Source organism: Marmota monax, unplaced genomic scaffold (genome assembly GCF_021218885.2).
Source record: "Marmota monax isolate L192 unplaced genomic scaffold, Marmota_monax_Labrador192_F-V1.1 WCK01_AAM20220418_F8-fsc00030, whole genome shotgun sequence".
In the NCBI taxonomy this organism is placed as follows: Eukaryota; Metazoa; Chordata; class Mammalia; order Rodentia; family Sciuridae; genus Marmota; species Marmota monax.
This window is the reverse complement of record NW_026691988.1, coordinates 14,264,863-14,277,857: the sequence shown is the minus strand read 5'-3', so window position 1 is coordinate 14,277,857 and position 12,995 is coordinate 14,264,863. Positions and strand designations below refer to the sequence as shown.

The window sequence follows — 12,995 nt, the reverse complement described above, 5'->3', positions numbered from 1 at the left end:
AAAATGGGAGCTCATAACCCACTTGAATCAAATTGTGAAATATGATATATCAAGAACTATGTAATGTTTTGAACAGCCAACAATAAAAAATTTAAAAAAAAAACAAATAAAACACCAAAAAAATAAAAAATAAAAATAAACCCTCCTGTATTGTCTCACACATGAGCTTTTGAGGTTCCCCTCACATCTAGACCATAACAATAGGTGTTCCACATCTGGGAAAATGAAAATGAGTTAGTCCTTTTAACATCCCTATGAGTAAGAACTGTTATCTTCATTTTATATCCAGGAAACTGAGGCATAGGGAAACTGAGTAACTTGTCCAAGGTCACAGAGTGCTAAGTGAGTCAATCAGAATTAGTTAGGTTATACCAATATAACAACCCTCAAGTCTTAGTGACTTGGAAGAAAAGATTATTTCTCTCAAGTTTCACTTCTTGTTCCTTTCTGGATGGAGATTAAGGGGCCTAGACTAAAGGAAATGCTACGTGGAAACTCTGCTCACTGGCTAGAAAAGAGAACATGGGTGAATGATGCTCTGTGTCTTAGGAACAGGGCTTCATAAACTCAGATGTGCATAGGAATCTCCTGGGAGCTTATTAAACACATGTTCTATTTGGGAGATCTGAGAGAGTCATGCCCAACTTTATGGTGGCCAGGTTGTGCAATCTACCATCTCCATCAGGAGGAAGAGAGTTGGAGTATTTGTGAATATCTCCACTGCAAAGAAAAAAAACTGTGACACGAGGATGTGAATTCTACCAGGCTGGCCCAAGTTCACACTAGTTATCATCCTATGCAGTCATGGGAACTGGTCCATTCTTTATCAGGAAAAGGCAGCACAATGGCACCAGGCCCTAGGTAGGCAGCCTGTTGGGCCAGTTACAACTGACTTCTGTGACCCTGGCACTGGTAGCTCCAAGCAACATAGTATCCAAGCCAGGTGTTTTTAACAGCTCTATGAAATGTTTCAATTCATTTTTATTTTAATAAAGGACCAATATCTATAAATTATTATTATTTCTAAATTGAAACCATACCTTAGGGTCAATTTAACTCTTCCCCTATACTCTCTCTTCCCTAAATATCTACCTTGCTTTCCTGTTCTGGAGAAGGCCTGGGGTTAAAAGCAGCCTCCAGGGAATTGTGCATGATCCTGGGAGTGCCCAGGGGTGTATGTCTGCGATGTATACCATGCCTTGTGTGTGTTTGCTGCAAAGTGCTAAAGTGGTGGTCTGGGACAGCCCCACTCTTGCAGTCAGCATAATAAACTTGATTTTCAGATGGTTTGGCAGAGAAATATGCAGGTATGAGCCTGCAACCTATAACCATAAACTGGGAAATTCTGATATCACCATAAATCATTGAGTAGCATAGATGTGAGTGGTGGATCCCAGGCCAATTTTGTTGAAAGTCTTTAAGTAGAGCAAAGTGGACATGGTTTCTTTGAGAGGGGTACCAAATGAATATCACACCTCTTTTGACCTTCTAATGCCCAGTGAGCCCCTGTTTTGGGTCCTACAATTGCCCATTTTGCTGTTGGTTCTCAGGTTGGAGTGCAGAGAAACCATTAGATACATCGGATTAAGCAAATCTTCTGTTTACCTTATGAAAAACCTGATCTTCTGATGATACTTAGAATGAAAGGAGATTGTTCTTCATTTGGAGGGGAAAAAAAACTCCCCAAAGAGATAAATAGCTCTATATTTCAGTTTTACGTAATAATTAGTGTGAGATAAGATTTCAGAATTAACCCACAGCACTAGTTGAGTCAGTCAGCACTTTTGCTAAATGTGAAAGAGAAAATTTTAGCTAAATGTGAAGGAGAAAATTTAGCTAAATGTAAAGGCCTTTGCTGCCTTTCTTTTGGAAAATCAAGTTTGCCATGTTGAAAAATGCTTCCACTTGTCCTATCATTAATCATAGGACGAGCTGGTTAGGTTTGGGTTGTTTCTCCAGAGACAATTTTGTCAAATAATGCTCATAGTTTAGTTAAAATATGCAGATAAATGCAAAGTTAATAGTTAAGGGAAAATAATAAAAAGCATTGCTATTTCCATCAATTACTTAGGTCAAAACCTACAATATGACTTTTGTAAATTAATGAAACAGATAGAATTGTACCGTGTGATCATGCTAATCCTAGAAAGTATTACCAATTGGCTGTTAGCATCCCTTAATCCATTAGTAATCCTCACTTTGCAGGAAAATGCTTTCCTCTTTAGATCCAGCCTGTGCTGGCATTGGTAAAAAGTCATTTCCCTTCCATGATGTTTCTGTATTGGAGGCCTAAATAAATTAAGGATGTCTGATTTTTATGTCAGCAATGTTACCATCATGATTCAAATGCTAAACACTTTCAGGAAAGATTCAATTTCCTCTTGACCTGAGAGGAACCCCATTTTCTTGGTGATGAGGGCTCTGGCAGGATGCCGGAAGCCCAGCAGCTCCTTCCAGGGTGAATCTGCTCCTCTGGCCGGTAAGCCTGGTGTGCCCCCAGCGTGCTTCTATCCCAAGCACATTTATCACCGTCACAAACCTCACTTGTTTTGCTGCTGCCTTCAAAGTCCTGCAGTCTCTAAGAGCTCTTTCCCAAGGACTCCAGCCCACAAGGATCATTTTCTTCAAAACACCTACTTAGTGTCACATGGTTTAATACTCAATTGGTCTCTAATTATAGTGATCAGATGGTAAACTCCTCAAAATCCAGGGTTTAGCTCAGTGCTAGGCCCAGGGGCAGATTCAGCGAATGCTCCCTGAGTGATGGATTTGCAATTCTGGATGTTTTTCCAGTCAGCAGGACAAATGGGTGAATTAGCACTGCCGTGGGGCCTGTCATGGATTCCTGAGCAAGCCCTCTGTCCACTGTCACTTCTGCAACATTGCCAGATGGCTGGGCCGCCAAAGTAGCGCAACTTAGATTCTAGATGTTATCCTCCAGTTCATTTCTGCTCATTGGAAACCCACATTTTGAACTTGGACTTATAATCTCCCATTCTTGGGTTTGAGAAGTCAAGGTGAACAACGTAGAAGGGCGGAGGGCTACCAAAGTTTCTGCCTGCTTTGCTAGAAGCTAACTTTCCTGTGGAGGCATAAAAAAAAATAAAGAGAGGACACATGGCATATTTAACAGCAAGTCAAGTGCTGTGTAGAGATTTATATAACTCTTGCTAGATTAGTCCAGAAGCTGGGTTAATATTTTAATCATATTCTCTTGACAGGAAAAGGCAGCTGGTGAAATTGTTGGAGGTGACATGCCAATCTACATAGAAACCAAGTGTGGCTTGGAGACCACCATGGAAATAATAACTCCAGTCATTAAGTGGAGAATGAAAGGGAGAAAGAAACCAGATAACTTTTCCAGGATCAAGAAGTTATTTTTATTATAAACTAACCTTAGGAGACCACAGACTTTATTATTATTTTAACATTTAAATTCGAATACTGACGGCATTATCTCTTCACGATGATTACTCTTGGCAACAGCAAGTTAGTGATGAGGGCAATAGAACATCCTTCATCTTTGTTTTCTAAATTGCCATTTGATCCACGTCTGTAAGCTCCCGTTGTGTAGGCAAAGCACAGGAAGAACATGGCACAATTCGGGTCTCCATGCAGGCTTGCTCTGTCCTGTGAACTCCCCAAGGCCTAAATTCTAAAGGTTGGCACAAATTCACTGGCATCACTCCCTGGAAAGAAAAGGACTTAGTTCCCCCGCAGACCTGGACAACACCAAATCTTTACAATGGTCACTAGCAATAAGGGTCTGGATTATAACATATGTGGGGCTCTGGGAAATGCTGTCCTTTGCTTGGGAACTAGCATAGGTGGAAATGGATGTTTGTATTTTTAATTTGGAATTTGTTTGTGCTTCTGAATTTTATGGGATTAAGGCAGGGGCCATGATATTTTCATGTGCTCTCTGTTGACCCTTGGGTGTTTTAGACAAGAGGGAAATGAATGTCTCAGGACAGAAATAGTCCCTGGCTGGAGGTGCTAAGGCTCTACTCCAACTACATTGGCAGTGCCCATGGTACATCTGCTCAAGTAGGACCCCAGATTCCACCCACACCCCCAAATACCATCCCTTCTGCCTGCAAGCAAGTCAGTAAGGGGAAATAGTAAAGGGTAGAACTTTGGACTGAGATTTCTTTGTGGGAGCAGCAGATTGAATTGATAATGGGAGAAAGTTTTGTATTGTTAACTTTTATAAGGTGGCAGTAATTTCAGGAATTTTATAGTGTTGGCATATGACTTGGGCCTTATTTTCATCTGGTACTCATTGTTCACCCTGTTTGGTTGGGTAGCATTGGCTGAGCAGGGTTGAAGATGAGGAAGAGAATTGTGATTGACTTTGGCATTGGCATTCACGAAAGCCCTGAGGGATGAAACAGGAATCTCTTTGACTTCTAGAGGTCAGGGAGGAAGAGAGGGAAGAAGCCACCCAGGAGGTGGCTTCTTGGAGAAGAGAGTGAGAACTTGGGCTTCTCCCCTATCTGAGGAGGACGCCCATACTCAGGGTAGACTGGTTCTGTGGTTGATTTCACTAAATTAATAATAGAGAAATAGGAAAAAAAGAAAGAAAGAACATTGGTGTCCAGGAGAAGGAGAATCTGCTCATGCCCTTGGTTGATTAGGAGAAGGTCATTTGATCTGTCTGTGTGTCACAGGCAGAGCTACAGTATAAATCTGCAAGTCACTTTGAAAACTTTTCTCCTAAGAGGCTGGGTGGGTGACTTAGAAGTAGCAAAGAAACATGGCTCTTGGCAGCCATCCAAAGTCCTGACCCTCTTCTTCTCCTTCATAGGTGTAGCCTTTCCCTACACTGGAGCATGAAATCTGAGACTTGGTTTTTGATCTATATCTGGGATGGCTATAGGTGATTCAGTGCTCATGACCTGTTTGGAAGCAAGGCATCTTAGGCTTAGCTAACGCAGATATCCACGTGGTCCCCAGAATCTAGCTAAAATAGAAATGAATCGGAGAGAATGCAGACTCTCTGTTAGAATAAGTAGGAATAGCTAATATTTATTGACTGTTTATTGTGTGTCAGGCACAGCTCTAAGGAGCTTTGCAGCTGTAATTTTATATGATCCCTGAACAGCCTTAGGAGGTTACTGTTCTTATCCCCACTTAAGGAATGAGGTAATAGAGGTTTATAAAGTTTAACTTGCACAAGATCACAGAGGGGCAGAACCAGAATTTAAACTTTAGGTCTCCCATTTCTTACCCATTATATTAGATGACTCCAAGATTTACAAATAGGAAAAGAACAGAGGCTGGTAATGAACATTGTTCCCTGCCCAGCCCCTTCACGGCAGTAGAACCCACAGCTTAGGTTTATTCATGAGGCTAGCCTTTGGCTTCTCTCAGTAGACTGTGAATTTGAATCTCTTTACTTGTGTGTGTGTGTGTGTGTGTGTATTGGTTTTGCTTTTTAAAATTTTAGCAAAATAAATATTTTAGGAAAAGAAGAACCGTTTAGCTTGCAAGGATATTTAGAAGCTTAAAAATGCAATTGGATCATCATTTTGGACCTTTACAAAAACTAAAATTGCCTGGTTCTTTAAAACTTGCCAATGAAATGTGTTGTTCAGGATTCACAGATGAATTTCCAATACTTTTGCCTCTTCTGAAATTGTTTCTCTTAAAGAACAACACATGTTAGCATTGTTGTTATTGTTATTAGGGACTGGGTGAAATGATTGCCATGTATTTTCCCACTTAAATTGATACATGTATTACAGGTATTACCATTGTTATGGTATATATATGAGGTGTCCCCCAAAAGCTCATGTGTGATACAGGGCAAGAACTTTCAGAGGTGAAATGATTAGATAAGAGGGGTGTAACCTAATCAGTGGATTACTCCTCTGGTTTGATTAATAAAGTGGTAATCGAAGGCAGGTAGGGTGTGCTTGGAGGAGGTGAGTCACAGGGAGTGCTCCTTAGGGGTTTCTATTTTGTCCTGGGTGAGTGGTGCTCTTTCTCCTTCCTGGTTGCCATGTCCTGAGGTGCTTTCCTCCACTGTGCTCTTCTGTCGTGATATTCTGCCTCATCTCACATCCAGTGCTCAGACCATGGACTGAATCTCTGAAACTCTGAGCCAAAATAAGCTTTTTCTCCTCTAAAATGTTCTTGTCAGGTCTTTTGGTCCCAGTGATGCAAAACAATAATCACTTATCAATAATCTATTGTCACAGCCCTAATGCATAAGGAAAAGTTTAATGAAACCTCAGTGGCATACAGAAATAACTACTTACTGCTTCTTCATCTGGCACAACAGCTAAACGGATCTGCTGATCTTGGCTGGCCATGGAGAGTTGGGCTCACTGGAGGCTGATCGAGCCTGGCTGTTTTTGGCCTGAATGGAGCAAATCAGCTTCACGTGCCTTTCATTCTCCACCAGCAGGTCTGGTTATGTTCTGGGGACAATTGCAGAGCTCCGATCACAACTCTGAATAAGCCTAATTAAATCCATTTAATCTTTCTGCTTGCAACATGTCTGTTAATAGCTTATTGGCCAAAGAAAGTCACATGGCGAAGACTAAAAATGTAGGGGAGCACCTTAATGCACTCCTGCCCTTGGGAAACTACTGGAAAATAGCCTGGCAAAAGGAATGGATACAGGGATTGGTAATCTATGACAAGTTCTCAGTTTACAGATAGAGAAACTGAGGTCCACATAGTCAAGTGGCCTAGGGTCACATAAATATGAAGTGACCGAGCTGGAATTTGAACCTGCACTTGTCTTTCCTCCAAGCTGGAGTTCTTAATGATGGGTAGAAAAGGCAAGATTTAGAAACAAGCTCTGCCTCCAACTCCTTTCCAGATCTGAACAATCCTTTAACTCCCTTTTTGTTCATCTTCACCAGTGAAGACAAAATGCAGCTGTTGACATTAGGTAATGTGAATGCTGCCAGGAGTAATTAATATTAGCAAATTCTCTGAAATAATGCTAGATATTATGATCGAATATCCAGACTTTTAAATTACTTCCTGGCTTAATCTACATTTTGTATTCTTTCAGATCTCTATCACTTTCCAGAGATTAGAAATTTAGTACGTATAAAATCTTGTAATACTCTTCACTCCCCCACCCTCCAATTATCCTGCAGTGCCCCAATCTGCCTCTTTTGGCAGTAACTATGATTTAAAATAATGCCTTGTACAAATCACTCTCTAAGAAAACCATAGTAACATCTTTAAGGCTGTCTAGAAAGCTGTACATTTTAACAATGGACAAGTGTGTGCTCTAAACTGCTAGAAAAATCTTATCTTGCCAGATGTGGTGACACATACTTGTAAATTCCAGCAACTCAGGAAGCTGAGGCAGGAGGATCACAAGTTCAAGGCCAGACTGGGCAATTTAATATCTCAAAATAAAAGCAAAACGGGGTATAACCCAGTGGGAGAATAGCCCTGGGTTAAATCCCCAGCACCACAAAAATAAATAAATAAGAAAGAAAGAAAGGAAGGAAGGAAGGAAGGAAGGAAGGAAGGAAGGAAGGAAGGAAGGAAGGAAGGAAGGAAGGGAAAGGAAAGGAAAGGAAAGGAAAGAAAAGAAAAGAAAAGAAAATGCAGTCTTTGTGTCAAATGCCCTTTCAACACATGTCTAGTTTTACTTCATGACTGCTTGCTATTGTTATGGTTTGGATATGAAGTATCCACCCCACCAAAACTCATGCATTGAAGTCTTCCTCCCCATTGCAGTGATGTTCAGAGGTGGGGCTTTGGGGAAGTGATTGGGTCATGAGGGCTCTGACCTCATCAGTGGGTGGTAGAGTGGACTACTGAGAGTTGGAGGAAGTAGGTCACTGGAGACATGCCCTTGGGGATTATATCTTGCTCCTCTCCCTCCCCACTCCCACTCTCCTTCCTGGCTGCCATGCATTGAGCAGCTTTCCTCTGCCACTCTCTTCTTTCACGATGTTTCTGTCTTAAGCCAGTCACGGAGTGAAATCTCTGAAACCATGAACCAAAAAAAAAAAAAAAAAAAACTTTTCCTCCTTTAAATTGCTTATGTCAGGTAATTTGGTCTTAGTGACCAAAAGCTGACTGACAGACTAGTCTGTGTGTGTGTGTGGGGGGGTGCGGTGCTGGGGATTAAACCCAGGAGTGCTCTACCACTGAGCTACAGCCTTAGCTCTTTTTATTTTGAGACAGGGTTTTACTAAGTTGATGAGGCTGGCCTTGAACTTGTGATCCTCCTGTCTCAGCCTCCTGAGTCATTGGGATTATAGGCATGCACTACTGTGCTGGCCCCTATTGTTATTCTTTTTGATAAATCAGTTTCATGGCACATGTTTTGAAGAAAGTTGAAAAGCTTTATATTCTTCTACTGACCCCAGAAGCAAAAGAGCATAAAGTGGGGGCACATTCAGACACATTTCATGGTATGCCCTTTGGCCCATGTTCCCTCTGGTCCTGTTCTGGACCATTAACAGTAGAACAAAGACAGTCCCTTGGTTCTCAGGAATGGACATATTTGTAGAGCTCAAGGACCACTGAGTGTCCCTCAGGACTATGGATGAGAAGAGTGTTGGGCATCACTTTTGGAGTTAGGGAGAAAGACTTTGAAGGAGAAAGGGGGAAATTGGAGAGAAAAGATAAAGATGAAAGTACATTGCCTCTGGGATGAGGAGAGAGAACAAAGCTGATGGATTCCAGCCAATATGCAAATGATGCAGGCCAACTAAGAAACTCAATTCTGCTTCCTTGTGAACATCAACACTTGGGAAACCTGAGTATGTGCTGAATCTCCTCCACCAAGCTCCCCCACTCCACATGGTTCGGACCTGCTCTCTCCTGGACTGTGCACTCGGGGGGCGCAGGGGCTGAGCATGTCTTGACTGGTGTTATCATCACAAGGTAACCTAATGTGTTGTACCTGGTGTGTGCTAAATAAACGTTGATCAGCCAAATGGACCAGTAGCTAACTAGTACTTCTGGAGCATTCGTCTCACGAAAGCTCAGGATTGCTTTTATCTTGTATGACCAGAAAACTTAAGGCCGGAATGAAATAAAATATAACTCCAGTATTTAATTAAGTCCCAAAGGAGAAGTTTCTCATGATGGAGGAGAGGAAGGGAAGAAACATCACCGTAAAGTGAAGCAAGAAAGATCACCATAAAGTGAAGCGCCTGTCTTCTCGAGGTAGCTCTGGTTTTGATCCTATCACATGACCCAACCGCAGCTCCCCAGGAATACAACAGGAATAACATGTGAGGTGCTATATACGAGAAGGCTTCCGAAATAAATGTTCCAAATTAAAGCCAGGTACCATCATTATGTAAGACACAAGTTAAACTGGAGAGTAACTCCAGATAATTCAGGAAAGTTGTACTAGAGCCAGAACAAGTAGCATATATATATATATAAATATTTTTACAAGAGCACAAATCCAGTTTTATTTATTTTTTAGTTCAAATCCTTGAGCAGTACAGTGTCACATGGATTGTGTGCCCAATGGCCTTAACAGAAAGGCTGCTTCTGAATTTGGCATGAACCATGCCACTGTTTCCATGGGTACGAGCTACCTTTCCGCAGATTACTCTGGTTTTCTCTGATTTGCCACCAGGAATCATGGTGTTGTTTTCTGTTTTCTGCACATAAGAACATATCTTGCCCAAGTGGAATTCAGTTTCATCTCTGACATAAACCCTTAGATTTTTAGAAGAGCTGTGTACGCCCTTTAGTCCTGAAGATCTTGCTTATAGCCAACAAAAATGGCCTTGCACCCCAGCCTTCCAGATAGATTTTTCTTTTCTTTTTTTTTCTTTCTCTCTCTCTCTCTCTCTCTCTCTCTCTCTCTCTCTCTCTCTCTCTCTCTCTCTTTGGTACTGGGGATTGAACCCAGAGGAGCTTAACTACCGAGTCACATCCCCAGCCCCTTTTTTATTTTTTTATTTGAGACAGGGTTTTGCTAGGTTGCTGAGGGCCTTGCTTAATAGCTAAAGCTGGCCTCAAACTTTTGATCCTCCTGCCTCAGCCTCCTGAGTCCCTGTGATTATAGGCATGCACTATCACACTTGGCAGTTAGATTTTTCTTTTAGAAGTCCTATTTCTAGCAGGACAAGGTACCCATTCCTCAGGTGTCAGGGTCCCATCACCATCAGTCCCACATCTCCATTCCATTCTCCCTTTTTCCAGAATTCCTATAAATCACTAGCTGGAAGAGTCTCTGGGATGAACTGGTGCCTGACTAGGGTATAAGGATAAACCAAGTAGTGTATCTTTTTAATCTTTTGTTTGTTTGTTTGTTTTCCATGCCTGATACCAGGGGCACTTGACCACTGAGCCATATTGCCAGCCCTATTTTATATTTTATTTAGAGACAGCATCATGCTGAGTTGCTTAGCACCTCGTTTTTGCTGAGGCTGGCTTTTTAATCTTATATACAACTCCAGTGCCTCACATATTAAGTACATGGTCAATAGTGGCACTCACTAAGCTTTTATGGCATCAATGAATGATCCTCACTATACTATAGAATCCAAAAGTGATCCCAGAGAATTATTCTAGTCCTTTTTTACAATAGAAGATTTTCATATATTTTGTTACCATGCAGTTTTAGAAACTACATAAATTAATAAACAGTTGAATTGTTCAAAACTACTTATTGCTGAAACTCTAATGGAAGCAGTACTATATGTAGAGTCAGTGAACATTTATAGCCTGACTAGGATGGATGTCATTTATGTAAGGGATTTAGTTATAAGACTAAAGAAACTTCCAACCTCACAAGATCTCATTAGCCAGTCCTCAAATTAAACGGTAATAACAGGCCATAGAGGAGTCCTGGTTAAGTGCTTGTGGACGTAAGGGCTGGACATTACTCTGGTCAATTTCAGAGGAAAGAATGTGTGGTTTTCAGAAATGAAGGGAATGTGGAAAAGCCAAGCCCAGGGAAGACAAGATCCTGTACCTGCAGGATGTAGGGGCAGAACATGGAATGAGGTCCACCAGGCTCTGCAGCCAACATGACTATCTTTATCCTTTTCCTCCTTGGGTCACTCCATTCTTGATTCACAGAGCTGGGAGGGAAAGCCCAGTTGGCACAGCTGGGAACACAGACTCACTCCCTGGTCAAGGAAGGGTAGCAAGAAAGAGCTGCATGAACTGGGGACCACATGTTCCCCAGAGTCCAGCAGGATGCAACTGTGAGATGCAGGGAATCCCGCCAGCAGTTAGCTTGCTGAGAGTTCCAAGAAGGGGAACCCTGGTGCACCCTCAGGGGATCAGGATAGACATTTAAGAGTGAGTATGAATGAGATCAATGAAGAAGAACAGACTTCAGGCAGCCTTACATGAGGAGCAAGGCTTCGAGTTAGGGTTGAACCAGACAAGTCCACCAGAGGAGACAGAGAAGAAGGGTATTTGAAGATCCTAGTAGGAAATGAAGGTAGACACCAGGTTCAAAGCATACACCAATAACCCTGGCAGGGAAACACTAAATATACCGGACAAAATATACATCCTGAGAAGGCAAGAGGGACACCTGTGCATTTTTTAAAGAAAATCAGAAAAGTAAAGGACACATTCTGGACATGAGATTGAGAATCCAACTGAAGAATGAGTCTCAAAGATGGACGAGGTCCCTGCTTGCACAGAGACTAAAGGATAGGATTGGGAATGTTGGGATGTCAGCACGACTATTTTATTTTGGATATACCAGACCTTTGCAATTGGGGTAGAGATCTTGGCCGGTGAAGGGATCAATGTTGGATGAAGACTCAAAGATGAAGGTGCTTTGGAGTGTCCACTGTGGTCAGACCACAAAGCAATCAACAAGGGGTCAGTACAGGATTACCAGTGTCTCTGCTTAGGTTAAAATTAGCATGAATTCGAGATGATTTTCCAAATGACTGGATGGAAACTCTTTCCAGTTAATATCCAAAAGCTAGGGTTTCCAAAACTTTGGAGGAGATTTTGAAGATAAGGGAATTTATTCAGGAATTTAGCCTTTGTTCCTAGACTTAAAGGATTATTGGAAGCATTTGGAAGGCAGCAGAGTGGTGTATTTTGTTTGCGATGCTTTGCACCCCTTATTTATAAATGGAATAGTTGCTATACAAGTCCCTTGATCTTATATCCTTTTCATAAAATAAACATATTACCCGAAGCACCAGACATTTCAGTGTTTGACTTAGCACTGAAACAGGATCCTGTGTAGCTGTACTCACCCTTCTTCTGTCCTTGCCCATTATTTATCCTGGAGTTATCTCAAACATGGATTAAAAGAGAAAGCGTGAGTCTACAAGCAATCTTTAACCTCAAATATTTGATCTATGTCATCACATTTAAGTAGTTCAGAATCTGCTTAGAATAGACAAACCAGAGGGTTTGGCTTCTCCTTGCCCCTTTGACAGAGTCAACATTGTTAAGATTTATTAAGCCAGAATCTCCCCATGCCTGAGTCACCCAGCGGTGGCCCTTTCTCAGTTTGCTTAAGGCGATGCTTTATGACAGATCTGTCACTGCAAAATTAAAAGTAAACCAAATTTTACTTGCTTCAAAAGAGGCCTATGAATCATGTCTTAAAAAAATAATCACCCACTATTTCTCTGTTTCAAAAGTTTAGAATTTCACACATCAGGTTTACTTATAATGAAGTACCTCAAACCTTAAGAGCATAACCTATGGGGTATCTCCCTGGTCCTCAAGAGGCCCCTCAGTATACCTGTGTAATGTGTTCCAAAGAGTAAGCTAGTCATTGATGTAACTCATTGTAACCAATCACAATAACAACTACTACAAATCCTGTTGGTTGAATTTGTCAAAAGTTCTGGACAAATATGGACATAATATGGACACAAATATAGGCAATTGTGTTAAACTATATAAAGTTGATGTGATTATGAGGACCCATTTGGAAAAGAAAACAGAGAGATTAGGTAACCAGCCTGGCATTGCCGTTTGTAAGCACCAAGGCCAGAGTTGAGCCCACATCTGGGTGGCTCCAAAGCTGTGCCTTCTCTGTGGATTACTGTTTT

General features: G+C 41.5%; 1 protein-coding gene across 1 annotated transcript; it reads right to left on the bottom strand.

The window, feature by feature from the left end:
* Positions 1 to 9,425: 9,425 nt before the first annotated feature.
* On the bottom strand, positions 9,426 to 9,754 carry LOC124095750 (large ribosomal subunit protein eL33-like; the record flags this gene model as incomplete). Its single annotated transcript, XM_046449040.1, is given in 2 exon segments — positions 9,426 to 9,667; positions 9,670 to 9,754. Coding segments are annotated over 2 exon segments (327 nt in total), but the record flags the coding sequence as incomplete, so codon positions are not given.
* Positions 9,755 to 12,995: the final 3,241 nt, after the last annotated feature.